This window comes from Danio aesculapii, chromosome 12, assembly GCF_903798145.1.
Source record: "Danio aesculapii chromosome 12, fDanAes4.1, whole genome shotgun sequence".
In the NCBI taxonomy this organism is placed as follows: Eukaryota; Metazoa; Chordata; class Actinopteri; order Cypriniformes; family Danionidae; genus Danio; species Danio aesculapii.
This window is the reverse complement of record NC_079446.1, coordinates 34922634-34950076: the sequence shown is the minus strand read 5'-3', so window position 1 is coordinate 34950076 and position 27443 is coordinate 34922634. Positions and strand designations below refer to the sequence as shown.

Here is a 27443-nt window from a genome sequence, read left to right as displayed (position 1 = left end):
TTTATTTTCTGTTGTCATCCTCTAAACCATGTTGTCGTTGTTTAGCTCATTGTCTCATTGTATGGGATTTTATCCGGAACAGCGCAGACTTATGTGTGTGTGTATATGCATTTCTCTGGGGTTGTTCTTGAAAAATTCAATAAAATATAATTATTAAAAAACAAGAGCACACTCAAAACTATATTTGACTACTAAAAATACTAATATTTAACATGATAAACAAACTATAAATAAATACAATAAAAACATTTATAAATTTAAAGTGTATTTGTTTATAAAAAAATAATAATAATAAAATAAAAAAAATCAATCATTAAAAAACACAAAACACTACAAATTATCATAAGTTTTCTTGAAGGGGGGGGGGGGGGGTTCTAGTGAAACTAAAACATGTAGTAGTAATGGATACTTTTTATTTAAGTACATTTTTGAGGCCGTACTTCTTTACTTTTACTTCAGTTCTTCAACTTTTACAAGAGTCGTTTTAAACATGAGTATCTGTACTTCTACTTGAGTAAAGGATTTGTGTACTTTTACCATCCCTGGTCTTATGCCACCGAAGAAGGTAGGATAACACTGAAGCTTTAGGCAGGAAACAATGCACTGGTGATAAACTGTCATTGAGTATTTTATTGAAAGTATGTATGGTGGCTTCCTCACGCCTTTCACTCAGTGTTGGATAAGTTAAAGTCGGAATACCTATATATACACCTATCTGACACCATCGCTTTTGGATCCTCTCGAACTCCTCAGAGAGACAATTAGCATACTGGCATACTCAAGAAATGGCTGTATAGAAGTTAAGTACACTTACATTAGAACGTCACAAGGAAGACCTGCTTTTTTGGTTTCATAAAGATAGTATGGGGTAAGCAAAATAAACAGATTTCAAAATAAAAACAAGATTATTACCCCCCTGCCAGATTATTAAGTTGATTTTAAGGAAAAACTCACTCAATTTTGACATTTTTGAGAAGAAAACAATATTGTTTTTGCTTGTCTAGAAAATGCTTCTTGATTTAAGAATTTTTTGACTTTTGGACTAGAAACATGACAAAAACTCTAAGTAATTTTTTGCAATGTATGCAGCACAACTTTTGTCAACATGACTAATTAAAAAGCATTTCCATTCCCAGCATTTGTACCTGAGGGCCTGAGATGGTCACTGTGTCCTCAGCATTATGACAGGCTGGTACAACACCCTGGGGGCACTGAGCTTTGCACTCTTCCCATGTCAGGCCTGATGGGAGAATAATGGGAGGCTTGGTAAAGCGAAGCTGCTAGAAAAATTATACCATACATTGCTGAACAAAAGACCAGGCGAATCCCCCATGGAGGGACGCGTCTGATGAATGAAGGAATCTGCTGAAACACTGACCCACAGCAGCCATGCCTCCGGGTGGCAGATTGGCTTCTTTAATACAGCGTCCTCTCCAGTAAGCAGCCAGAATGGCCTCACTGTGACTCAAAGAACCGTCAGCGTAACCACAAGCCAACTCTCCTACAGAGTGACCCACAATTCCGTCAGGCTCCAGACCCATCTTCCGTAGCATGTCAATCTGGGCAACCTGGAAAACCCACACAAATACGTTTAGGTGGTGAAGGATGATCATTAGTCACAATAATCAATATATCGACTTATTGCCCAACACACGGAAATCACATTCATTTTTGCTGATGCAATCGATATCGCCCATACATAAAACCAATTCTAGCAACATTTAGCTGATTGCGCAACCTCTCTATATCTATTGGAGGTGTTAGTGGTTATATATAGTATAAATTACTATAGTATATTTTCATGTGTGTGTCTGACAACTGAAAATAGATCTGGTAGCAGATATCGCAGCCTCTGCTACTGTTTACCTTGCATTTTTTGTTAACATTTATTATTATTTATTTGTTAAGGATAGACATTTCACAATCTGATTGCAATGCCTCAATATTCAATTGTTAAAATGACTATAATCAATTTAAATATTCTTAAGAATAAAATATTACATGTTTTTTGGAAGAGTGTACTTGCGTTATGATTGCTATTATATTATACATGTCATTTTATCATAATGTAATGAGTGGCATAAATAAAATGACAATAATGTTTATCGCAATATATTTCGGTGCAATATATCAGACAAGAAAAAAATAGATATTGTGACAGGCCTAATAATCATACGTGAAATTGATCACGACAGCTGGAACGTGTACTGTTTGTTGTCAATGATGCAAAAAAAAAAAAAAAAAAAAAAGAGTTTGTACATGTCAAGTGTGCCAGTTCTAGAGAAAAGAGCAGTTTGTTTAACCCTTGTGCATCCTTATTGACATTTTTTATTTTTTTTATTATTATTTATGCAGCGTTAAAGAAAATACATTTCTACAAAAAGGTGTATTTTGATTGATATTTCAATATTTAACCCCTTTTCTTTTTAAATCTATTTTACACTAAATACAAACAAAGAAAAGATTTACATTCAGGACCATAAAAAAAAAGGTCCACGTTTAAAGTGCCATTTAAGTAAAAAGTGGCACATTCTTTGTTAATAGGCTGTCATTTCATTAGCAAGGCTTCACAAATGTAACTATTATATTATTCACATAATTAATATTAATATTACTTTATTATTTTTAAGGGTTTTTCACCTATAATAGGACTAGACTTAGGACCTCAATACATTACAGATATGCTCACTGAATACAAGCCTAATATATCACTCAGATTTTTAGGATCATATAAACTAGAAATTCCAAGAGTTCAGTCAAAGCAGGGTGAATCTGCCTTCAGCTGCTGCATCCCCCGGTACTGGAATCAGCTTTCAGAAATGATGAGATGTGCTCCAACATTAGGCACATTCAAATCAAGACCGAAAACACATCTGTTTAGCTGTGCCTTTACTGAATGAGGACTGTGCTACATCCAACAGATCACACTATTATGTCTTTTCTTTTTCTTTCTTTTATAAGCCGTTTTTACACATTTTAATCAGTTTTTATCTGTTTTAATAACTTTTATTACAGTTTTTTTATTTTCTTATGCTTGTCTTTTTATTCTCATTTATGTAAAGCACTTTGAATTGCCACTGTGTATGAAATGTGCTATATAAATAAACTTGCCTTGCCTTTAATAAGAAAGGACCGTGGTGGATACAGACAGGAAAGTATTAAGAGCAGAGAGAGGGGAAGGGTCGGCAAAGGACCTCAAGTAGGGAATCAAACTCAGGTAGCAGTGAGCACCACGGTGCTATATTTCGGTGCACTTAACCACTAGGCTATTGGCGCTGACCAACTAATATTAATATTATGTGAGCGTGTTGGTATGGATATCAGTGAAAGGGTCAAATTCCATTAAAATATGATACTTTTATGATTTGAATTCTTGACATGGATATTTTGGTCTTCTTTGAACCTGTGTATCAGTAGCTAGGTTTCCATCCAATGATACGAATTAAATTTATGCGCAAAACTGGAATACTGGCACCAAATATCAACAGTAAAAATGGAATTTGCTGTGGTAGGAGAAGCTGTCTGAATCTTTTCTTAATCAATTACTTGTGCTTCAGAAGATGATGCCGACACGCAATGAACACATGGTGGTGGTTAAAGGCATAAGACGCAGAGCTCAGACACTCTTGACAATTCTGGAGGTCATTAATAATATAATAACACAAATACTGAAATGGTTAAGGTGTTTTAGAATGACCAAAACAACATTTCAGATGTTTCAATGTGCTCAACTTGCTGGTTTGTCCATTCACACACATTTTCATCATCACATCAACACTATTATAACAAAGTCACATGACTTTATGCGCATACTGAAATTTGTTCAGTAAAAGTGTTTCCATCGTAGTTTATGCGCATCTTTTCTTATCGAATAAAAAGTTTATCCTACTCAGTTATGCGTATATGTTTTTTTATTATGCGCATTTTCTAAATTTATGTACATCTTAGCATTTCCATCAACCGTTTTTTTGTGCCAATCCAAAATGCGCAAAAAAATAGGTGGATGAAAATAGTTACTGTGTTTTAAATCGATTAAAAGGGTAAGTCGTACAGGTTGAGTAAACGATGACAGAATGGTCACTTCTGAATACATTATCTCTTTCAATCTTGCAGACGGAGAGACTGTAGAAATCATGACTGATTGTGCCACTCTATTGCAACATTTGGCAGACCGATATCTGTTGACAGGGGTCATTTTTTCATTGGGAAATTCTGCTGATGTCAGTGCATTGGCAATATTACATGTCTGTTACACTGAGGAAAAACGGACCTGAATAGCTGCCAGACCCACAAATGCGTGGACCGTGTCTTCAAAAGTGCTCTCATCAGCGTCCATGAGCAGGCGGCTCACACACAGCCCAGTGTCCTTCAGAGCGATGTCGGAGCGCTTGATGGACTCTTGGAACTCAGACAGCTGCATCAGGCTTCGGCCCATTCCTGGCCACTGCGTGCCCATACCTGACAACAGACACAGACCGGTACACATATTTTATACAATAGAACTAATAATAATAATAATAATAATAATAATAATAATAATAATAATAATATGATAATATTCTAAGCAGCATATTAGAATGTTTACTGAAAATTCATGTCAGCTCTGCCATAAATAAATAAATAAATAAATATAGTCACTTTAAGACGGCAATAAAAAAAAAAGTGAATGCATTTTATTGTTTAAAACAAAAATAATTGCACAATTTCTTCAAATACTAAAAGTATGATTTTTTTTTCAATATGGGTTATATAAGAAGTTGTTAATTTGTTATACACTCACTGGACACTTTATTAGCTACTGGAAATATTACTCAGAGATTTTGGTTCATATTAACATGACAGCATCACACAGTTGCTGCAGATTTGTTGGCTGCACATCCATAAAGCAAATCTTTTATTCCACCACATCCAAAAGGTGCTCTATTGGACTGAGATATGGTGAATGTGGAGGCCATTTGAGTACAGTGAATTCATTGTCATGAAGAAGAAACCAGTCTGAGATGATTCACGCTTTATGACATGGCGTGTTATCCTGCTGGAAGTAGCCATCAGAAGATGAGTTCACTGTGGTCATAAAGGGATGAACAGGGTCAGCAACAATACTGTGGTGTTGACACAATGCTCAATTGGTACAAATGGGCCCAAAGTGTGCCAGAAAAATATATCCCCCACACCATTACACCACCACCACCACCAGCAGCACCGTTGATACAAGGCAGGATGGATCCATGCTTTCATGTTGTCGACGCCAAATTCTGACCATCTGAATGTCGCAGCAGAAATCGAGACTCATCAGACCAGGCAACATTTTTCCAATCTTCTATTGTCCAACTTTGGTAAGACTGTGCGAACTGCAGCTTCAGTACAGTGAACTGCAACAAATCGTCTTGACCATGCCTACATGCTTAAATGCATCGAGTTGCTGCCATGTGATTGGCTGATTAGAAACTTGTGTTAATGAGCAGTTGGACAGGTGTACCTATTAAAGTGTAGTTTTATCTATTATTTACATCTTAAATTCTTAATATTTTGGCTGCTATGCTTTTAAGAAATGCCAATGTGCATGTGAAATGAGCAAAATGTTTTGATCAACTCATGAAATTTCTCTCATTTTACTTTTATTGTTAGTTTTCTGTGTGTGTGTGTGTGTGTGTGTGCGCGCGTTTAAATTTGTATTTTACACTATTTAACTACCAACATTATTATTAGAACTCCCCCAAAAATTATTTAATAAATAAAAAGAACAATAAATATCAATCTTTTTGGACTGGAACTAAAAGTTATGGTATGTATTATTTTACAGTATCTCAGGTTATTGTATCTAACATCCAAAACTTCAGAAAACATCCCCTTACCTGAGCAAATGTACCAGAGTGGTCTTGGTGTGGGCTGTGTTTGCTGAACCTCAGTTAGCTCTCCCTGCGCCCCGATCAGTGTGTAGCCCCTGTATGGCATTCCTGCCGTCGGGACCCCAGACACGTCATTGAGTAGAGACAGGTAGCTGGAGTTCTCCGGATGCTGCTGGGCATTGCTGAACAGGGAAGTGACGGCCTCCTCAGTGCGTCCCGAGGCCTGCAGGAGTCTGGGGACTGAAGGTGCTGGTGCTTTATCTGATGACTCGGAAACATGTGGACTCAGGATCACATGGACATTTGAGCCTCCAAACCCAAATGAGTTGATTCCCACGATGCCACCGCGGACTGGTGTAGGCTTAGACACCACACATAAACGGCCGTCTGTCAGTGCAGGAATATCAGGGTTTGGTTCATTGAAGTGAACATTGGGAGCCCAGACGCCATGTTCAAGAGATAAAACCACCTGAATGCACAGAGACCGAGAGTTACTTGATTTACTTCACATTTAGCATGTGTGATGGTCAGTCATGTGTGTTGTTTTATCTACCTTAGCAAGAGCTGCCAATCCAGAGGCAGGCTCCGGGTGTCCCATGTTGGATTTGGTTGAGCCAATCAGAAGAGGATCCCTCGGTGACTGACAGAACACACTCACAATGCCGTTCACTTCCTGAGGATCTCCAACCTGTTTGGGAGTATAGCCATTTTCAGGATCCACAAATTAAAACACTGCCATGGCTATTGCTCAATTAATGTATTTGGGCATTAAGTGCAAGATGCCTGCTTTAAAGTAAACCACAATAAGTGATTTTATATCAATTGAAAGCTTATTAAATGCAAGTAAAGTGTCCATTTTTATGCTTTCAGATAATTTTTGTTAACAAAAAAAAGTATATAGTGTACTGTAAAGTATATTTTCAAGTATATTGTCAAAGTTTATAGTAAAATAATGTTCTAAAATGATGCAAATTAATACATTAATTAGCATAAATCAAATAATCTACACATCAAGTAAATGAGAATTTGTGCTGATAGACAGTGGTAATCATGCATTTAGTATCCCTTTTGGTATCTGCTATTTTTTGACTAAAGTAATACTACGGTGACTAAAAGACTTGTTATTGTTGGAGATTTTAACCAAAGGACATCACGGTGTCACAGTGGGTAGCATGATCGCCTCACAGCAAGAAGGTCGTTGGTTCGAGCCCTATCTGCGTCAGTTGGCAATTCTGTGTGGAGTTTGCATGTTCTCCCCATGTGGGTTTCCACCGGGTGCTCCGGTTTCCCCCACAAGTCCAAAGACATGCTCTATAGGTGAATTGGATGAGCTAAATTGGCCGTAGTGTACTGTATGTGTGGGAATGCAAGAGTGTATGGGTGTTTCCCAGTGTTGGGTTGCAGTTACAAGGGCATCCGCTGCGTAAAAAATATGCTGGATAAGTTGGCGGTTCATTCCGCTGTGGTGACCCCTGATTAATAAAGGGACTGAGCCGAAAAGAAAATGAATGAATTTTAACCAAACTACCATCCAGAGGCGTCATGTTACAATGAGTTCTTGTTTGTGTTGCCATGTTCACTTATTATAAGCAATGTCTTTAAGTTTAAGATATCCAGTTTATAGGATTAATAAAGTAGGCAGATGCAAGACAATTTGGTATATTTTGGTCAATTTATTCTTAAGTTAAAGCATTATTGTTTTAATTTGCTTTATTTTTACTAGCTGCCAATACTAATAATGAGTCAAGATGTACTTCAGTCACTGTGACTTCTAGTTGTCCAGTTTAATTCTCTACACCAGTGGTCTCAAACTCAATTCCTGGAGGACCGCAGCTCTGCATAGTTTAGCTCCAACCACCTCCAACTCATACCTGCTTAATAGTCTCTAGTAGTTTTGAACACTTTGATTATTTGGATCAGCTGTGTTTGATTGGGGTTGGAGCAAAACTGTGTAGCGCTGCAGCCCTCCAGGAATTGAGTTTGAGACCTATGCTCTACACACACTGCAGAGTTTTTAGAAATGTCACTGCCTAAGAGTTTGTCTCATTTCTAATCCAAAGGTAAAAAAAAAAAAAAAAAAAAAAATCAATCTAAAAATCAAGAAGCTTCTTCTAGAAAAACAAAAGATATTGTCTTGTTTTCAGAAATAATATGCAAGAATTAAGTGTGTTTTTCCTTAAAACAAGCAAAATCATTTGCCAATGAGGCAAGTAAAATAATTTAGCTTGTTCGCTTCTTATTTTTCTTGCTTTAAGGAAAAACTCATTTGATTATATAATTCATTATATCATTTAGATATATTTCTGAAAACAAGACAATATTTTTTGTTTGTCTAGAAAATGCTTCTTCATTTAAATTATTTTAGATATTTGGGCACGAAGCAAGACAACTTATTTTTTGCAGTGCAGGAGTTAATCTGGCTGCTGAATACACTTGTTACTCACCTTATTACTGAACCGTGTGAGTACAAATACTAAATTTTGACCTTATTCCAGTGTGTATGTGGTGATTTGTGCACAATTTCTCTTTGACCAACCTTAGTACCGGTGCCGTGGGCCTCAATGTACTCCACCTGCTCAGGTGAGATGTTAGCCTCCTGGTAAAGAGAACGGACCAGTCTCTGTTGCATCTCACCTGAAGGGAACGTCACACCTGAGAAAAGAGAAGAAACACCACATTCCAGGAAATGAGAACATGTACAGTTCAACAGCGGTTATGACATACGCCTTTCTGGAACGCACAGCACAGATTTTTCTGTCCTCAGTGTAGCAGCACATGACCCATAACAGGAAATGGAGGGATCTGATATCAGTTTTTATGAGATGTATGCCAGCAATTTCAAACACCCTCAACTATCCCGTTCAGCCAAGTGTGATGCCTAAAAACACTGGCGAGTAAAGTGTGGCAGGAGGTACTAGGGGAAAAACCATCTATGACACTTGGCATGCCAGTGTTCATGGTAATACTAATATCCAGAGGTAAGCAGGTATTAACTGAACTGATTTCACTCTTGCTTGGGATTTGAGGCAGATTTGATGTATGTGGGAGGGATGGGTGAGTTTACCTTGCTCTTTGTAGCCGTCTGTGTTGTTGCCAGCATTGAGAACAGTGGCGTAGATTCTCTTAGCCATTGACTTCCTGGTCAAGAGTACTGCAACAGCAGCCTCTGAGCGACAATAGCCATTTCCTAAAAGGTTAAATTAAAATGGTTTATATAAAGCCTTTAATTACTAAACCTGAAATAGTCACATACTTTTCTATTGGTGTAGTGTGCTCATTGTGTAAAGCAATATTACTTGGGCCAAAATGTTCAATACTCATGTAAATATATTGAAATCAAAATTGCAATATGTGCAATGCTTGATATGTAGTATAAGTAAACAGTACTTGATTAGGGTTTTAAAACTACATTATAATAAAACTGAATACAAAAAAGCTAACGGTTTTATTCCCTAGATAACCAGAGGGCACTCGCTGAATTAAATATGCCATGTGACAACAATATAGCATAGCGCTGCTTAAAAGCTTTCAGCTTAAAAGCCACTGTTGCATAATGCATGCTGCTTCATAAACTATTTAGTATGTGGTATTTATTATGCAACACTAAACACTAAGAAGGCTTAGTTTGTTGATGTTTTTAACCCTGAATGTATAAGTACAGACACATACAGTAGATTCCACATTAGTAATGAATAAAAAGGTAGTCATCTTGAGCATTTATTTTTCCTTTTAACAAAACACTAGGTTTCAGATATGCTTTTATTCATTTTCAGGCAACAAATGAGCTATATTTTAACTTCAGAAGAGTTATGAAATCAGTATTTAGTGGAATGATCCTGATTTTTTTCTGTAATTTATTGCAATTTTCTGCAAGAATGCTTTAAAATTACAATATTTTAATTTAAAACAATCAAACCTTGATAAAACATTTTTTGTTTTTACATGCTACTTAAAAGGGGAAATGAAGCACTCAGTCAAGTTTACATTATTTTGTACATTGATTTCCACTTTAATGGAAATATATATCACAAACTCGATTAATGTAACCATTTAGAAGAAAACTGCATTTTTTACTATAGATTTTAGACCTAGGTCGCCGCCATCTTGAAATGTCGCCGTGTCTGACGTCACAGGGTTGGCTCCGTTCCCTTAGCTGAACATATACAGTGGAAGTAATAGACTGAACATGGGGACTGGACAGCCTAATTTAACACAATGCGTGAAGTTGTGGGCATGGAGCTGGTTCAAATACAAATTACCGATCATTTGATGCGCTTTGGTCCACTTTCTCTACTATGCTACCTGACTGCCTGTATGGGTTTCAACCAAGGACTCATCAAGGTTGTTGACGTAATGGGGTGGGTACTTTCACTTTTCACTACTACAGCTGCTCGCCTCTTTTTGTGTTCAAAACAAACTAAGATCAGTGCGTTTTTTTCACATGGCAGGTTTTAACATCCTTTATACATGTTGAGAGATTGAGTTGATCAACATGAAAAGAGAATATGTGTTGGCATGATCCACAAAGATGTGACTTAGTAAAGCTTGAAGTCATGTATCATTTTAATCATTGCACTAGTCTGAATGTAAGTCCCCTCGTCAGGCAGCGCGAGAGAGTAGACCAAAGCACAACAAATAAAAGGTATTATCAAAAGAAATATACAACTTAAATGCTTGTATTTGTTGTATTTACCAGCTCTACGATGCACGACCACAACTTCATGCATTGGATTAAATTAGACTGTCCAGTCTCTGTGTTCTGTCCGTTACTACCATGATTGAAACCCTGACAGGCAGTCAGGCAGCGTAATAAAGAGAGTGAACCAAACTGCATCAAATGATCAGTAATGAAAAGGGGGAAAAAAAGAAAAATTGAATAAAAATATCCACTCCACTCTCACAACTTCATGCATTGGTTTAAATTGGGCTTTGCAGTCTCCGTGTTCAGTCCATTACTTCCACTGTGTCTGTTCAGCTAAGGAAACAAAACCAACCCTGTGACGTCAGACACAGTGACATTCCAAGATGGCGGCGCCCTAAGTCTAAAATCTTTAGTAAAACATGCCGTTTTCTTTCAAATGGTTACATTAATTGAGTTTGTTATATATATTTCCATTAAAGTGGAAATCAATGTACAAAATAATGTAAACTTGACTGAGTGCTTCATTTCCCCTTAAAACCTATACCTACTAAATCTAGAGAATTTTCAAGCAATTATTGTGATTTTTCCCATTACTTTTTACAAACTCTAATGCATTAATAGTTGAACATCTTCAGAAATGTTTCACGATTGATTTAAACTCCAAAGGGAACTCAAGTAAAAAGAGTTTAAGGGTCTTCTTCCTAAAAGGCCAAATAATCAGTTATGCGGTGACCCATGTTTGTAGACCAGATTCCTTTTATACCTTCCTGTGAAAAGCAGCAGACGTGACAGTGGTGCACGCAATCTCACCTGAGGCATCAAATGACTTGCAGGTTCCTTCAGGACTGAGCATGCCCAGTTTCATGAACTGCACTGAGGTGTTGGGCTTGAGCAGCAGGTTCACTCCTCCAACGAGTGCAGCATCACATTGGCCATGGCGAATAGCATTGAAGGCGTTTTCCAGAGCCAGCAGACTAGAGGAACACGCTGTGTCAATGGCTGTGCTGGGACCTGAATGTTCACAATACATCAAACACAACAGTTAACCCTTGTGTGTACTGCTCAAATTGACTTCCCTTTTGTTATGTTGGTGGCTGTTTTTGCCCCATTGACTTCTGTTATAATGAGATATTTTGATTGTGAAGCCATGACAGCATGTTATCATGCATTCTTGATTGTTGCTGGTTTTTCCTGTTGGAAAGAGGTAAGAGGTGTAATTTTAACTGCTGATCAGTTGGCAGCATTAACCCTTCAGATAGACCCATGCAAAAAAAAGGTTCTGGCTTTTATATAGAGTTCTATTAAGTAAAAAGCAGATTATAGTGAGTGTACATAAATACACTTACTATTTTTAGCTGCTTATTTTGATTTTCTCTGACATAACAAGATAAGTGCGCAAAGGTCTCTCTTTCACACACATTACACTACCTGACAAAAGTCTTGCCTTGTAGTCTTGTAACTTGACTTCTAGTTGATCATTTGGTATCAGAAGTGGCTTATATGAAAGCTTATATGCATATTTTACCAAAAATATAATCATGCCTTGATTTTTAATTATTTAATTAGGACAGCAAGGTCTGTCTTCGTTCAGACAAAAGTCTTGTCACTTAACAGAAATAATGTACAGAATAGAATATAAAGTCATGGTGCAGTGGAAAAAGAATTAATACTGTGTTTGACTCCCATGAGTTTGGACAACTGCATCTATAGATCTCTGCATTGACTCAACTAACTTATTAATAAAGTCATCTGGAATGGCAAAGAAAGCATCTCTGCAGGACTCCCAGAGTTCATCAGGATTCTTTGGATTAATCTTCAATGCCTCCTCCATCTTACACCAGACATGCTCAATAATGTTCATGTTTGTCGGCGCCAATAGCCTAGTGGTTATTGCGTTGACATATAGCACCCAGGTGCTTGCGGTGACCCGAGTTTGATTCCCGGCTCGAGGTCCTTTGCCGATCCTTCCCCTCCCTATGCTCCCCACACTATACTGTCTGTTAAACTCCACTGTCCTGTCACTAAAGGTGAAAACCCCTAAAAAAAAAAATAAACGAAATAAATAAAAAATTATGTTCATGTTTGGTGACTGGGCTGGCCAATCCTGGAGCACCTTGACCTCCTTTGCTTTTAGGAACTTTGATGTGGAGGCTGAAGTATGAGAAGGAGCTATCCTGCTGGAGAATTTGCCCTCTCCTGTGGTTTGGCAGCACAAATGTCTTGAGATACCTCAGGCTGTTGATGTCGCTATTGACTCTGCAGATCTTTCGCATGCCCCCATGCTGAATGTAATCCCAAACCATGATTTTTCCTTCATCAAACTTGACTGATTTCTGTGAGAATCTTGGGTCCATGCGAGTTCCAATAGGTCTTCTGCAGTATTTGTGATGATTGGGATTCAGATCAACAGATGATTACGTGATTACAGATCTACCTTCTGCCACTTTTTTCAAATTATCAACTAGAAGTCAAGTTAATATTTGTTGCTCTTACAACTGGGATCGATGACAAGACTTTTGTCACTTATTGTATACTGCATATAGAAGGCAGAAACTAAGCTTTTTGACACTGCAACTTATGATTAACAGTAAAAATTAAAAATTGTACCTCTTCCCAACAGTGAAAACCAGGAACAATCAAGAATGCATGATTACATGTCGTCATGGCTTTCAAATAAAATGTCATTATAAAAGCCAATAGGGCAAAACTAGCCACTAGCATAATGAAAGGGTAGTCAAATTGCCCAGAGTGTATTGTTGAATTTTTTTTTTCAATTTACCCAAAGCATTTTCCCAAAATATGTCAAAAAACACATGTGTCATCAAAAATCATTCTATTTGCAGAAACACAGAAAGTTGTGGCCAAATTAAGACTCAAAAAAAAGATAAAAAATAAAAAAATTCACACCAGAGTGGATGAAAATATCCCCAACACCACACAAGGGTTAATGGCTGATATATTGAATCACATTGTGGAAGAATATGCAAGTAATCCATGTCAACTGGTTGCCTCAGTTTTACATGAGAGTATGAGTCAAGTTACACCAGTGAAAGACGTGATTGTGTTATGAGTCACTTATTTAAATCACCTCACACGACACATCACACCATACTGACAGACCGATGATGACACGGTCTTCAAAACTTTCTGACAACATAATTCTCTCATAGAAAGCACGGAGTGAGGAATTAACTTGTAATGTTTGCATACCATTGAAATCAAAGAAGTAAGACAAGCGGTTGGCAAACATGGCTCGCTGGCATCCTGTCATGCTGTATCCCAGCAGCTCCTCTGGGTCTTTACTGAAGGCCTCTCCTGCCTCTGAACCGCTCACTCCAATGTAGACGCCAGTTTTGCTGCCACGCATGGACACTGGGTTTATGCCTAAAATCAAGAATTACAATGGGTTTGTACAATGGTTTTATACATTTATAGATGCAAGTGTTCCATTACTTTGGTCGCGTAGAGCCAAGAAATTATTTATACTTTTATTTAGGGAAAATAGTCTGTATTAATATACCATATACTGAAGTTTCTTACCCTTGCCAAAGATACATTTATTTGATTAAAATACAGAATTGTGTAGAAAAAGAAAATAAATAAATTGTATTTATCAGTGTTTTTTAAAGACATTTTAAAGACCATTACGAATGAAATTTTAGACTCATAAAAGGGAATTTTTTAAATGGCCCAGATGAAAAAGATTTTTATTTGCCCAATAAAGAAAACTATTTTTAATACATTTAATAATACAATAATAATTTAATAAAAAAATTTAATATTTCAGATATTGTGTAAAAACAAGCAAGCCCTACTTGTATCAATTTACTTTTTTCCAACATAAACGTTCTTTAAAATAAAATAAAATAAAAAAAAAAGAACAAATGTTTTAAAAGCCATAATAAACTAAATCTATTCACAAGAAGGTGTCCACGTCGGTGTCCTTAGCAGTAAATACATGGAGCACTTTTAAATAAATGTTATTGTAAGGAAAATAATAAACTATTATGGTAAATAGAGTTAAAATTACCTTTTTAAATTAGTGGTAATGGCCAGATTGGGAAGCAATACATGAACAAATGAAAATTAGGACCTGTTTAAAAAAAGATTTAAGACCTACAGCACAATATTTTAGTAAATTTAAGACCTTTTAAGGCCTTTTATTTTAAGATTTAAGACATTTTAAGACCCTACGGACACCCTGATTTATGGATGCAAAGTTAACTTTTAAGCAGCGGTTGAGTTCTTTAGGGTGACACACTGTAAAAAGTGATTAGTTGAGTAAAGTTGGCATTTTTATAAAAAATAAGTTGAGTCACATTTTAAGCCAAGTTACAATGGGTTCACCTACATTGATTTTAAGTAAAGTCAACTTGTTGCTTTTAAGGCAATTAGTATACTCGCTTTAAGTAACTAATCATTTTTCACAGGGTAATCATTCAGAAATCATTCTAAGATCCTGATATCTTATCTTCATCTTCCATTGTTAAATATTTTTGGGAAACAATTCTGCATATTTTCAGCACCGTATACAAATATAAATAGCTTTGAATATAAATACATTTTATTAAGAAAGATGCTTTACTGACTAAACCTTTAAATGTAGTTTACAAAAAATAAGATAAGAGTGGAAAAACATGAGGTATAGTATATCTAGATATTTTTTTCTTCCTTTCAGCAGATTATTTTAACTATTGTATTTTGCACCATAACCTACTACAAAACACCTGAAATGAAACAGGGCATCTGATACTGACCTCCATCGACGATGGCCTCGTACGATATCTCTAGCATAAGCCTGAGCTGTGGATCCATGGTGTGGGCCTGTTTGGGATGCACGCCAAAGAATGCTGCGTCAAATCTGTCGATTTCTTTTAGTTTTCCATTTCTTCTGGGAAGGCCATACAGACCTAGAATTTTAAAAAAGAAGAAGGGGAAAAAAAGAATCAAAAGAGCTCTCTACTCAACAGCCTAAACTTGCTTGTGCTTTAGCACATGAATGAGAGTATTAGCTTGGTGCCAACAGAGAGAAGAGAGACGGGCCCTTCATAAGACCCAAAAAGCCAGACAGACAAGAAAAGCACAGAATGGCAGCCAGGCAGGGGGATCTCAGGAGCAGCATTTGCAATCAAAATCATGTTAATTCAGTCAGCCATACCTGGTTTCCACCGCCTGTCGTCTTCTGTGACCATGTCCACTCCATTGAAAAGATTCTGCCAAAACTCTTCCAAATTGTTCGACTCAGGAAGGCGACCTGAAATTCCAGCTATAACGATATCTTCCATGTCTAAATGAGTATTTCTTGATTCTAGAGAAAAAATAAATAAAAATGTTGTCAGTCAAAATAAAGTAGCAATTTGTTGGCGCCAATCGTGTAGTGGTTAGTGCAGACACATGCACTCCAGTGCTCACGGCGACCCAAGTTCGATTCCCGCCGTGTTGTCCTATGCCGATCCTTCCCTTTCTCTCCTCCCCATGCTTTCCTGTCAATACTCTGTTGTCCCATCCATTAAAGGTGAAAACCCCCAAAATAATAATAAAAAAAGTAGCAATTCAATGAGCTTGATCTACATTGGCATTATTAATGCGAGATACTGCAGCAAAAAACTGTTTTTCATGTACTTGTCAATTCTGACTTTTCCTAAAGTGCCTTTTTTAAAATAGAATGGGGAAAACATCTAAAATACAAGGAAAACATCTAAAATGTAACTTTCTCACACTTTATTAATTTTGTCAATAGATTTCTAATGAAACGCATATTCTTAAAGGCTGCTTTCTCAAAAGGAGTTCTGTCTCCTGCACTGAGCCTTAATCTCCCCTTACATACACCCAAGTTTTTTTTTTCATATTTATTAGAGCTGAGCAAAGATTAATTGCATTAAAAACAAAAGTTTGTTTTGACATAATATACATGTTTGTATTATATATATATTATCTACATGTGATACACACACATAAAGAGAAACTAAACAACTTTGTTACAAAGATATTTAATTTATATTTAATTTGTATCATATACTTATTTTATATCTAAACATTTGGTCAAATATATGCATGCATGTCTGCATGTATTTATATATACATCATAAATAAACAGAGTACACACACACACATACATATATACATATACATACATACATATATATATACATACATACATACATACATATATACATATATATATACATATATATGTCTAAATTAATTTTTGCCCAGCAATAATATTTTTATAAAGGGACACGTTTATACAGTGTTAAAATCCTCTCTGTAAAACCTTTTGACTGTAATATGTACAAAAAAAGATTATTGTGCTAGAAATGCATACAATTTTAAACCTAAGATTTTAGAAAGCTTGCAATACAATTTTATTTTGTTTAAAAAAAGTAATTGGGATAAATATTAATTATTTTAATTCATAAATATTAACAATTTTTTTTACTCCATTTACTTTAAAAACTATGCACACACAAGAGTGTAATTAATGTAAATGTGCGTTGGGGTCACAGAGTTGCTGCAAGTGTAAATGTAAGGCAGGACAGTGAGCTTGGGGAGGCGTGGCCTGCAAAGCTGGACACTTTTGTTCTGGTTTCAGGGTCAGAGCACTCAAAGCGACAGAATGGATGGGATTCCTGCTCATTCAATGCAATCAAAAAGCAGCGACAAGTACAAAGTGTCCCTCTGTTCTACTTTCCTCCTAACACAAAGGAAAGCTCATTTTAACTAGATGGACCACAGAAATGCCATCAAAATATGCCAGAAGAGAAATTGCCTCATCTTACTGTATGCCATGTGGTCTGATATATTCAAATTATATTATATTAACTTGAAAGTAAATTTTACAATGTGATTTTATATGTATAGACGACTATTAAATGCAAGTAAAGTGTTTTCGGAGAATAAAATGTTTATTTACTTTCCTTATTGTCCACAAGTGTAAATTTATCTTTGGCTTCACCACACAACCACATCAGCGTTATCACAGAAAGCAGGCCACCCAATTACATTCAATATCATTACATTAAAAACTCAATTAAACCCTATTCATACTTAAAACCCAGTATTTCTGGCACATCTGACACATTTTTCTTTACTTGAGGTTGCCTAAAACGTCTCTTTAATGGCAAAAATTGAAATTTTATATTTAAGGCATGGGAACAAGCTTCAATAATGACATGGCTTTCTGTTTAATCCTCATTTAATACATTTCATTTAGTTGTCTTTGTGATTTACCTACAATTGCACTGTCAATGTTTACTACTCGATACAGTTTTTGCTTTTCCTTAATTGGCAACACTCCACACCATGCAACTACGCTAAAACACAACACTTTCAACCCAATTCTTTTATACCATCTCCAGAATATCAATCACCAATATGTTGTAACCTCCTAATAAGATCGAGTCTCTGCATTGCTCTTTTAAAAATACTTTCCACATTTCTAGCAGCTTACTATCAATAAATGTTCCTAAATATTTAATAGATATTGTATATATAGGCAAAAATATTTTCCACTCATTCAGCATTACAAACTATCTGTAGAAATTAGCATACTTTTTAAACAATTATAAAAAAATAAATAAAGGAAAATGTGATTTGTTTGTTAGCGAAGTTTATCACAAATTAGATTACACACAGCCTACAGGAGTTGTAAAAGACATCAGGGCCAAGTAATTTAGCAGAAATTATCTATCATAAATCAATTAACTTTCCTTTTATTGTTTTATTTGGACAATCATAGCTGAGGCCTTTACTGAGATTTGCGAGCAGCTTTTTATATTTATTTCCACATTGGAAAAACTGAAAATAAAAATAAAATAAAAATAATAATAATATCTACAATAATAATAATAAAATAAATGCATTGTTTTTTTTTTCTTTTTTTTTTGCAAAGCTTGTTTTATTTCGGTCTATTTCTCGTCGTTTAATAAAAATGTTTCTGCTTCTCAGCTTGAAAACGTTTAGTTGAGAGTACATTTTTATAAGTATTGGATTATGGAGATAAACTTCATATGCATGCACCTCTGAATGTTTTAAATAAATTGGATATTGTTTGTCATAGTGCCTTATGATTTGTCATTGGTTCAAGAGCACGTACACGTCACTTTAATTTATATAAAATGACTAAATGGACCTAGTTACAGTCACTGAGAAAACGTCATGTTAAGCCTCGGTCAGATAACACGAATTTGTCACGATTTCAGCATGATTTCCTTGACGTAGGGTGTCGTGGAGATACGTAAACGACAAATGAGTGTCATGACACAAGATTCAATCATTTCTTGTTGTGTAACGTGACAGTTCACAACAACCGATATCATGCCTGCGACATCTCACAACACCATAGCAGAAAGTCTAGCATGTTTCATTTTTTTCTCGTTCTTCATGACGAGTTCAGTCACGAGGGTCACACTGTGCAATAGGAGCACATCATTTCTCAGTTTTCTCAGCAGGTGCTGCCGTTAATGCGCTGGTCAGGTAATCAAAATATAGGCTGCATATTTACTTATGGGTGGATAAGATCAATCATTGGTTATGCAAACTTTAACTACCTTTTCTAAAACATTAAGGTATTTTAAGCAATTTTATCAGACAGATTGGCATAAATATGCAGACATCTCCATCTCCACGAGTTCCTGAGATCTCTCATACTTCCAACAGAGTTTGTTCCTCCGAGGTAATCTGGGAACGTATTCAGTGCTGTGATAAGTACATTACAAAGGCATTTCCTGCTTTTTCAAATTTGTCATTAATAGTGAAAAAAGTTCAATATGGACTTCTCGGAGACTCTGAATATTTCACTTTCATTTTATTTAGGTTAGATTATTATTTTATTTAACAAACCAACACAATCTCATGACAATTCATGCTTTGGCACATTTAGCAGACTTGTGTTGAAGCGATTCACCTCAAATGTTATTCGTTTCTCGTTTAAATACTTATAATACCAGATCAACAGATATACTCTTACTGAAGAAGCCATTTTTTATACAAAGTTAGGTCGAACTGCATTGGAATGAGCTTCAAGATATACTACAAATGAAATCTGTACTATCGGTACCTATATTTAAAAATATTTTAAAGTCTGTCTATTTGGAACAGTGCACATTTTAATAACTGATTATGGTCTGTTGCTCTATTTCAATGATCTAGGTGCAAAGTCTGAAGCACATGTCGCAAAAGCATTAAGGGCGTGTCCGAATCCACTTTTGCTATTTTAAGAATGGAAAAATACAGTTTGAGCCGTGGCGCATGGTCTAACAGGGTTGTGCTTATCTTATCTCTCATCTCCCATTCCCTTTAAGAGTCAGTTGTGTCGCACCATGGTGCATAAGCTATTTACATGGTGGACTAAGTGGAAAAACTTTCGTAGATAAGGAAACGGTGTTGTACAAAACTCCACTGAAGACATCCATTAACCTACATAACTAATTTCATTTATTAAGCTCAAAGATTTGTTTCAAAACTATTTCTAAATTCAGTTCTAATTTTCAGCAAACGAATAAATGAACAATAATAATGAAGTGAGGTCAAAAAACTTTGGAGTTATAGGCTATCCAAACATACATCCTATGCCCCATATGGTCCAAAACCAGACAAATCTAAGCTTGTTTTTATTAAAACAAGCCTTTAAGGTGACGTGCCGACTGACTGACAGGTGCGTAATGCGTGAGGCCAGCAAACACGACGTAGCTTTCAGTTATAATGAACACAGTTTCCATAATTATACTTTACTTATAGATAAAGGTCTATGGCTCTGCATACAATTATCTTGCTGGAGTTTATAACCGTTTAGCTTTACTTCTGGACGCAATAATGCTGTTCTGTAGGTTTATTCGAGACATTCACAAATATTCCTTGCAAATCTAATAAATGGTGGAGACATACTCATTACATAAACGCACTCATCCGCACTTCAGCGTTTATTTGAGAGCGCACAAGAAAATCTGCACTTGAGCAGCATTTATTTGAGGTCACGCAAGAAGTTTTGTGCATGAACAGATGAAATCGGCGCTCGAGCACAATGATTCACATGCTCGTATTACATGAATGCGATCTCGACTTGTAATACTGTGCTCACCACATTTGTCAATTAAATAACGCCACAGGTAGTTGGTAGATCAGTGTAAAAGGTCCACCAGCATCTGCCGCCACAGCTAGAAAAAAACCCTAGAGGCGTTTAAGGCACACAACTAACGTGCTCTGCACTGGACTTTAGACTATTGAGCAGTCTATTGTAGATCCTCAAAACAGCAACGCGCCAACAATGCGCCTTAGCACACCTTCTTTATAGACTGGAACACCTATGAATCCACAAAGCGACACAATTTGATTTGCTATTTAAAACATCGTGGCGCAAAATGGGAAAATTAGGGCTGCGTTAGACTGAAAATAGCAACAAATCACACCAAACACGTCTTGCGCATTACTGCACCGCGTGTATGATAGGGCTCTATATGTTGTGATATGTATTTTTCTGTAATATGCTGCCTGTCTTGTCCAAGATTCCCTTGTAGAAGACATTTTGTTTCTCAATGTGACTCTACTGGTTAAATAAATAAATAAATGAATGAATATAAAGCGAGATACATTGCTTAAAATAAGCTTTACTTAATTAAAAAACATTTTTAAAAGCTTTCAGTCACTATACATACTTTTTTTAGTAATTATGAAAGGTATATTCAGAAAAACAGAATACTTAAAAACATCAAATGCAGTAACGCAAGTCTGGACAAAGTAATAACTGCTCTTTGTTGCTTTCAAACATAAGTCTTTGTTAGGCAGGTGCTCACATGTAACAGCTTGTGTGTGAGTCATATATATGTATATATATACTGTAACATGATATATGTTATAATATATATGTATATATATATGTATATATATATATATATATATATATATATATATATATATATATATATATATATATATATATATATATATATATATATATATATATATATATATGTATGTATGTATGTATGTATGTATGTATGTATGTATGTATGTATGTATGTATGTATGTATGTATATATATATATATATATATATATATATATATATATACTGTAACATGATAGTAAAATATAGACCATCTAAAAAGCAGCAAATAAACTAAACACAACATAACGATGCTACAGATAATCCAGCACTTAAAATAGCCATGCTACACTATTCCGGTTGAGATTACGCTAGCTCTACTATAGTAAATTACTCATAATAGCATAATAATAATTAACCACAATACAACAACGTCATGCTCGTCAGATAGCAGATTGAGAAAATAAAGGGATTTCCAAAGGGATTGTAATGTACCTGACCCAGATCCGAAGCAGCCGTTGAGTTTACTGATGTAACTGACTGACCACTCGCCTCGCTACAGCTCCGATTAACCGCCTCCCGTGGTGCAGTGTGTGTGTCATTATCTGATGACAGTATTACAGTCTTAAAGTTCTTAAAACATCAGCCACACTCACGCAGCGCTTCAACCATGTGATGTACAGTGCTAACTAAATGCAGCAGATTTGCTAAAGTTGAGAAACTGGGAAATATTGTTTTTATGGGTCAAAGATGGTATATAAAATGTAAATAAATAAATAAAAAATAAATAAAAAGGTGAAATAAATTTTCACTATTAATTAGCATAATATATATTTGGGCAAAGATAAAGCTAATTTATTTTAACCTGTAACAGTTTTTATAGAATTAGTTTTATTCTTACAATTTATGATTTCTTCCAAAAACTTGTTTTGTTTGATTGGAAATTAGGTCGTATTTAAAAGAAATACAGTGCTCAGCATATAACCCTTCACAGATCTAGCTTTCAAATTCATATTTTTAATAGGAAGCTATACAAAATTATATGTGTGTATATACATTAGATTAGTCAGTACTGAAGCCAAATCTGGAGCTAATCTAACAAAATAATTTACGATAACGGTCCATAAACTAGTACACCCAAATTTATATGTTATAGAGAAATATTATTAAACATATTAAATATTTACTAATTATATAATTTTAAAAAGAGAAAATAAAAATCAAGAGAAGCAAAAAAATTTTTTTTACATTTTATTGAAAATTTGTAGGTTTTAGTTTTTTTTTTTTTTTGCAATATTTTGCTTGAATTTAATTGTATTATATTTCTAAAATACTAAATTATGCTGTGCACTGTGGTAATTTCCTAACTATTCTGAAGATAAATGATAGGTATTGTTTGTGTGGAAAAAAATAAATGTTTTGTCAACATTTAAGATGAAAACAGATGTTTTTATTTGTTTTGATTGGAAAGCAGGCAGTATTTCAAAAAAGTAGGCATGGGATGATAACTGGTTTCAAGGTTTACAGCTGTTTGGAAAAGTCAAGGTTTTAAAACCGCTAGAATTTTCTGTTCGTTCCTATGTTATACGTTTTTAATGCGTTTTTTTCCAATGTGTTGTAATGATATTAGTGTTTCTAATGAAGACAGCAAAGTCAATGATTCATTTGAATTATTTTGCCTGACATGTTATTGCTCCAAAATATTAGAAATGTTTCCTAAAATAAAAATGTATTTTGTTTAATGGTGGAATTTTTTAAAAATCTTTTTTTAAAAGAACTTATGTTCGAGCAGTAATCACAATACAGTGATACCTTGAAACCGTGATATTTTTATCCTAAGTTATCATACCGTCAGAATCTTATACCGGTCCATGCCTAATAAACACTGAATTAACATTTTATTTAGTTATTTTAAGCAAAAACATGCTAAATGTTTGACAGGTTACATTACATTTGGAATAAATATTACCAACAATTAAATTTTTTCATAATTTATACATTTTTACCATTCTAAGAACAATTAATAGCAAATGCAGTTTTAAATTGGAGTTTTAAAATATGTTTTATTCCATTAAAGTCTGACAACATTTCTTCCAAATAAAGATAAAATCTGATGTTCTTATTTGTTTTGATTGGAAATCAGGCAGTATTTAAAAGAAATACTCATTTATTACCTATTCTAAAGATAAAAGATAGGTCTTGTTTTGTCTAAAAATTATTCTAAACATTTTTATCAACATTAATTTAAACTTTGTGTTATTCTAAGCAGAAACATGCTAAAATGACACGTTAAATTAGATTTGGAATAAATGTAACCAACAATTTAAAGAGTTTAAAAATATATACTTTTTGCCATTCTCATAACAATTAATTGCAAATCCAGTTTTAAATTTGAGTTTTATTCCATTAAAATCTGACAACATTTCTTCCAAATAAGATGAAATCTGATGTTTTGAGTTGTTTTGATTAGGAATCAGGCAGTATTTCAAAGAAATGCTCATTTATTAACTATTCTGAAGGTAAGTATTGCATTGTTTAAAAATTATTATAAACATTTTTATCAACATTAATTTTAACTTTTTTTTTTGTTATTTTAAGCAAAAAATGTTACAGATAACATGTTACATTACATTTAGAAGACATGCCACCAACAATTTAAAAAATACATACATTTTTACCATTTTCATAACAATTAATTGCAAATGCATTTTAAATTGGAGTTTTACATTTTCAAGTTTTAAAGTCTGACAACATTTATTCCAAAAAAAGATGAAAACTGATGTTCAATCAGGCCGTATTTCAAATAAATACTTATTTCTTAACTATTCTGAAGATTAGGCATGGGACGATAATGTTTTCAAGGTATAACATGGTTTGGAAAAGTCAAGGTTTTAAAACTGAAAAACAATTTTCTGATATACCATTATTCTGGTATATGTACGATTTTTTTTTTTGTTTTTGTTTTTTAGGACAACAGTATCTTCAGCAGAAAAGATCTCCAAAGATGCAGTTTTAAATTGTAAAGAAATCTGTGTTTTTGAAACTAATGAAGACAGCAGAAGTCAATGATTCATTTTAATTATTTAGCCCGACATGTTTACTGCTCCAAAATACTTTAAATGTTTCTTGAAATAAATGATATTGTGTTCAAAGGAAAAAAAAAAAAGTGTTCGTTTTTTACCCAGACATTTAGAAAGAACTTATTTTAGAGCAGTAATCTCAATACCATGATACCGTGAAACTATGATGTTTTTATCCAAGGTTACCATACCATCAGAAACTTATACTGGCCCATGCCTATTCTGAAGATAAAAGATATGTATTGGTTTGTCTAAAATTATTATTAATTTTTTTTATCAATTTAAACTTTTTTGTTATTTTAAGCAGAAAATGCTTCAGATGACTTTACACTACATTTGGAAGAATTGTCACTGATAAGTTAATATAAAGAATTTAAAAATATACATTTGTAACATTCTCATTTAATAGCAAATCGTTTTAAATCTGAGTTTTCACATTTGTTCCATAAAAATTAACTATTTTATAAAAGTCTAACATTTCTTCCAAAAAGATGAAAACTAACGTTGAATCAGGAGGTGTTTCAAAGAAATACTCATTTCTAAACTATTCTGAAGATAAAAAGATAGATATTGCTTTGTCAGATTGTCACTCTCATAACAATTAATTGCAAATCCAGTGGAACTGAGATTGAAACTGATTTTAAGTGGTTTCATAATATTTTCCCCACAGCATCAGAAGTCAATGTTACTATACAGAACAGAATAACAGTCCAGCATACCAAGTTTGTAATTATATACATAACACATGCAACGCTGTCTGACTAATTTGGTTTTGAGGAAAATTTAGAAATTAAATATTTCAGAATTTTTCAGAGATATATAAAGAATAAAAAAAGTTAACTATCAGAGAAGCTAGAGAAAGTCAATCAAATTAAATGCAGACTCTACCGTCTTAAAAGCATCTCTGGCGTCCTCAGTGTCACATTGGTTTAAAGCCAAACCTTGTCAAAAAGCTTTCAGTGACAAATTCCGCAGTGGCTTTACAATGACCAAACACCGACATCATACTTTTCCACATCTCAACGCATTACATATGTCTGGTCTAATGTTTATACATTTTGTTTTCTTTGTATAGAAAATCATACTATTAATGGCATAACGTTGTTTCTCTCCGGCAAAGTAGAGTTGTGGCGTAATCACTTAGAAACAGCTCGACATGTCATCATTTGCAGCCTACAGCTAAACATGCACTCACTTTTCGTTAAGAATGTGCTGGTTTCATATTTTAACACGTATGTGCAGCAATTTTATAATGATATTAGGAACGTTGAGTTCAACTACTTTACAAGAATCGACTCTGTAGAGTGAACAGGTCCAAACCGCGATTCTGCTGGTCTTTTACGTCGTGACGTAATCACGTCACCACGCAGCCCCAACATCCCTCATCATTTTACATGATGCTAACTACATTATTTTACATTTTTAAATGCATGTAAATATCCTACGTTTTAAAAGCATAGTTTATGGTAGCATAAAATAAAAGAAATTGTTTTCAAAACTTGTTCAGTTTCTTATCAAAAAGAAACCTTTTCAATCAAAACAAATTAAATATTTATGTTTTGTATATAAAGCTATATATATATATATATATATATATATATATATATATATATATATATATATATATATAAAGCTATAAATTAATTTCAAATTTGGAAGAAATTTTTTTCAGACATAATACAATAAACCCAATACAATCAAAGATTTTAGAGAAGTTAATTGGTATTTTAAATGAAACAAATAAGCAATTAAACATGTAGAAACAATTCACATTTAACGATTGAATCTAAATGCTCTCTTGACTCTTTATTCAGTGAGCCGGTATGTGTGCGGCTGTTTCGTGATTCACTGAAAAGACTCGATTCAAAAGAACGAGTCATTTAATCTGAGGTAATTTTCGTTCCGCGTGCTACAAGAAAAACTCGTTTAACATACACTTTAATGTCTTTAACTATCAATCATCAATCTGCTTGAACTACAGAACCAGAATTGAGAAGATTAATAAAACACGTTCTCTTACCTGAACGCGGGTATAGTTTAACGCAATATTTTACGCAGATGCTTCAAGGCAGAGTCGACTTCTGTATTCCTCTAAATCTCGGTCGGCTCCCGGTAACGTTACAGAACGGAGAGTTTCGTGATTCCCACTTTGGCCAAGCCCTAAAAATTACTCTCGCCCTCCTGAGTCCCTGTGTGTTTCATTTAAATGTCTGACATCCTCGCTGGCCACGCCACATGGGCTGACAGTTTGGCTCTGAGGTGCAGTCCAATGAGAGAGGAGGCTGGGCTGGAGACGCAGCCAGTGATGGGCTGATTTCCTAGCGCCGCATAGAAAAAAAAACGTGTCTGAAAAGCCTGGGTTACTAAGGTTCATTCCGGAAAGATCACATGCACAGCAGTACACAATTCTGCATCACCGGTCTGATCGTGCAAGTTCAAGGCGAGATTTATGGGGTCGTGTGCGATTTGCAAACAGTCTGGGTAAATTTAGCATGCAACGCACTTGAGCTGATTTTGGAACAGTGTGTCGATTTTTTGGTGTGTCGATTGTTCATGACTTACAGTTTGGATTGCTTGGTTAAACACTGAGAATTATAATTATGGGATGAGGTATGTTCTTTGTTTTGTTGTGTTTATATACAATGTTTTTGCATTGTCAATGGAATATACTTCTATATTTAGCTAAATCTAAAGTGTGATGTGATCAGGGTGCGAATTATACAGTGACTATAGTTTGTGTAAATAAATATGCATGCTTCAGTAAACCAAATTCATAGTTAATTCAGTTATGTACATCTCATTGGTTATCAAACCTATTTAAGTTTTCTGAGGGATAATGAGCTGATTCTGACCTCTGATGGGTTATTTCATGTTGTCCAAAGTAAATTTTAACACTTTTTATAGGTGCAGTTTTCAAACTGTTCCAGAGCCGCAGCGAAATGAACCGCCAACTTATACAGCTTATGTTTTATGTAGCGGATGCCCTTCCAGCTGCAACCCATATGTATGCCTTAAAGGTTGCATGGAATTTTAATTATTTTAAGTGTTTTT

The 27443-nt window shown here is 34.7% G+C and overlaps 1 protein-coding gene across 1 annotated transcript in view; it reads right to left on the bottom strand.

The window, feature by feature from the left end:
- The window catches only part of fasn (fatty acid synthase), a 58610-nt gene extending 31977 nt beyond the window's left edge, over window positions 1–26633 (bottom strand). Inside the window, exons 1-12 of the mRNA XM_056470098.1 lie at window positions 26413–26633; window positions 15650–15799; window positions 15249–15401; window positions 13702–13875; window positions 11302–11502; window positions 8914–9036; window positions 8386–8501; window positions 6403–6537; window positions 5856–6318; window positions 4271–4458; window positions 1379–1568; window positions 1146–1240 (exon numbers count right to left, since the gene is read on the bottom strand). Coding sequence (XP_056326073.1) covers window positions 1146–1240; window positions 1379–1568; window positions 4271–4458; window positions 5856–6318; window positions 6403–6537; window positions 8386–8501; window positions 8914–9036; window positions 11302–11502; window positions 13702–13875; window positions 15249–15401; window positions 15650–15776 — 1965 coding nt within the window. The 5' untranslated portion in view covers window positions 15777–15799; window positions 26413–26633. The remainder of the gene's footprint in view (window positions 1–1145; window positions 1241–1378; window positions 1569–4270; window positions 4459–5855; window positions 6319–6402; window positions 6538–8385; window positions 8502–8913; window positions 9037–11301; window positions 11503–13701; window positions 13876–15248; window positions 15402–15649; window positions 15800–26412) is intronic.
- Between the last annotated feature and the right edge of the window lie 810 nt (window positions 26634–27443).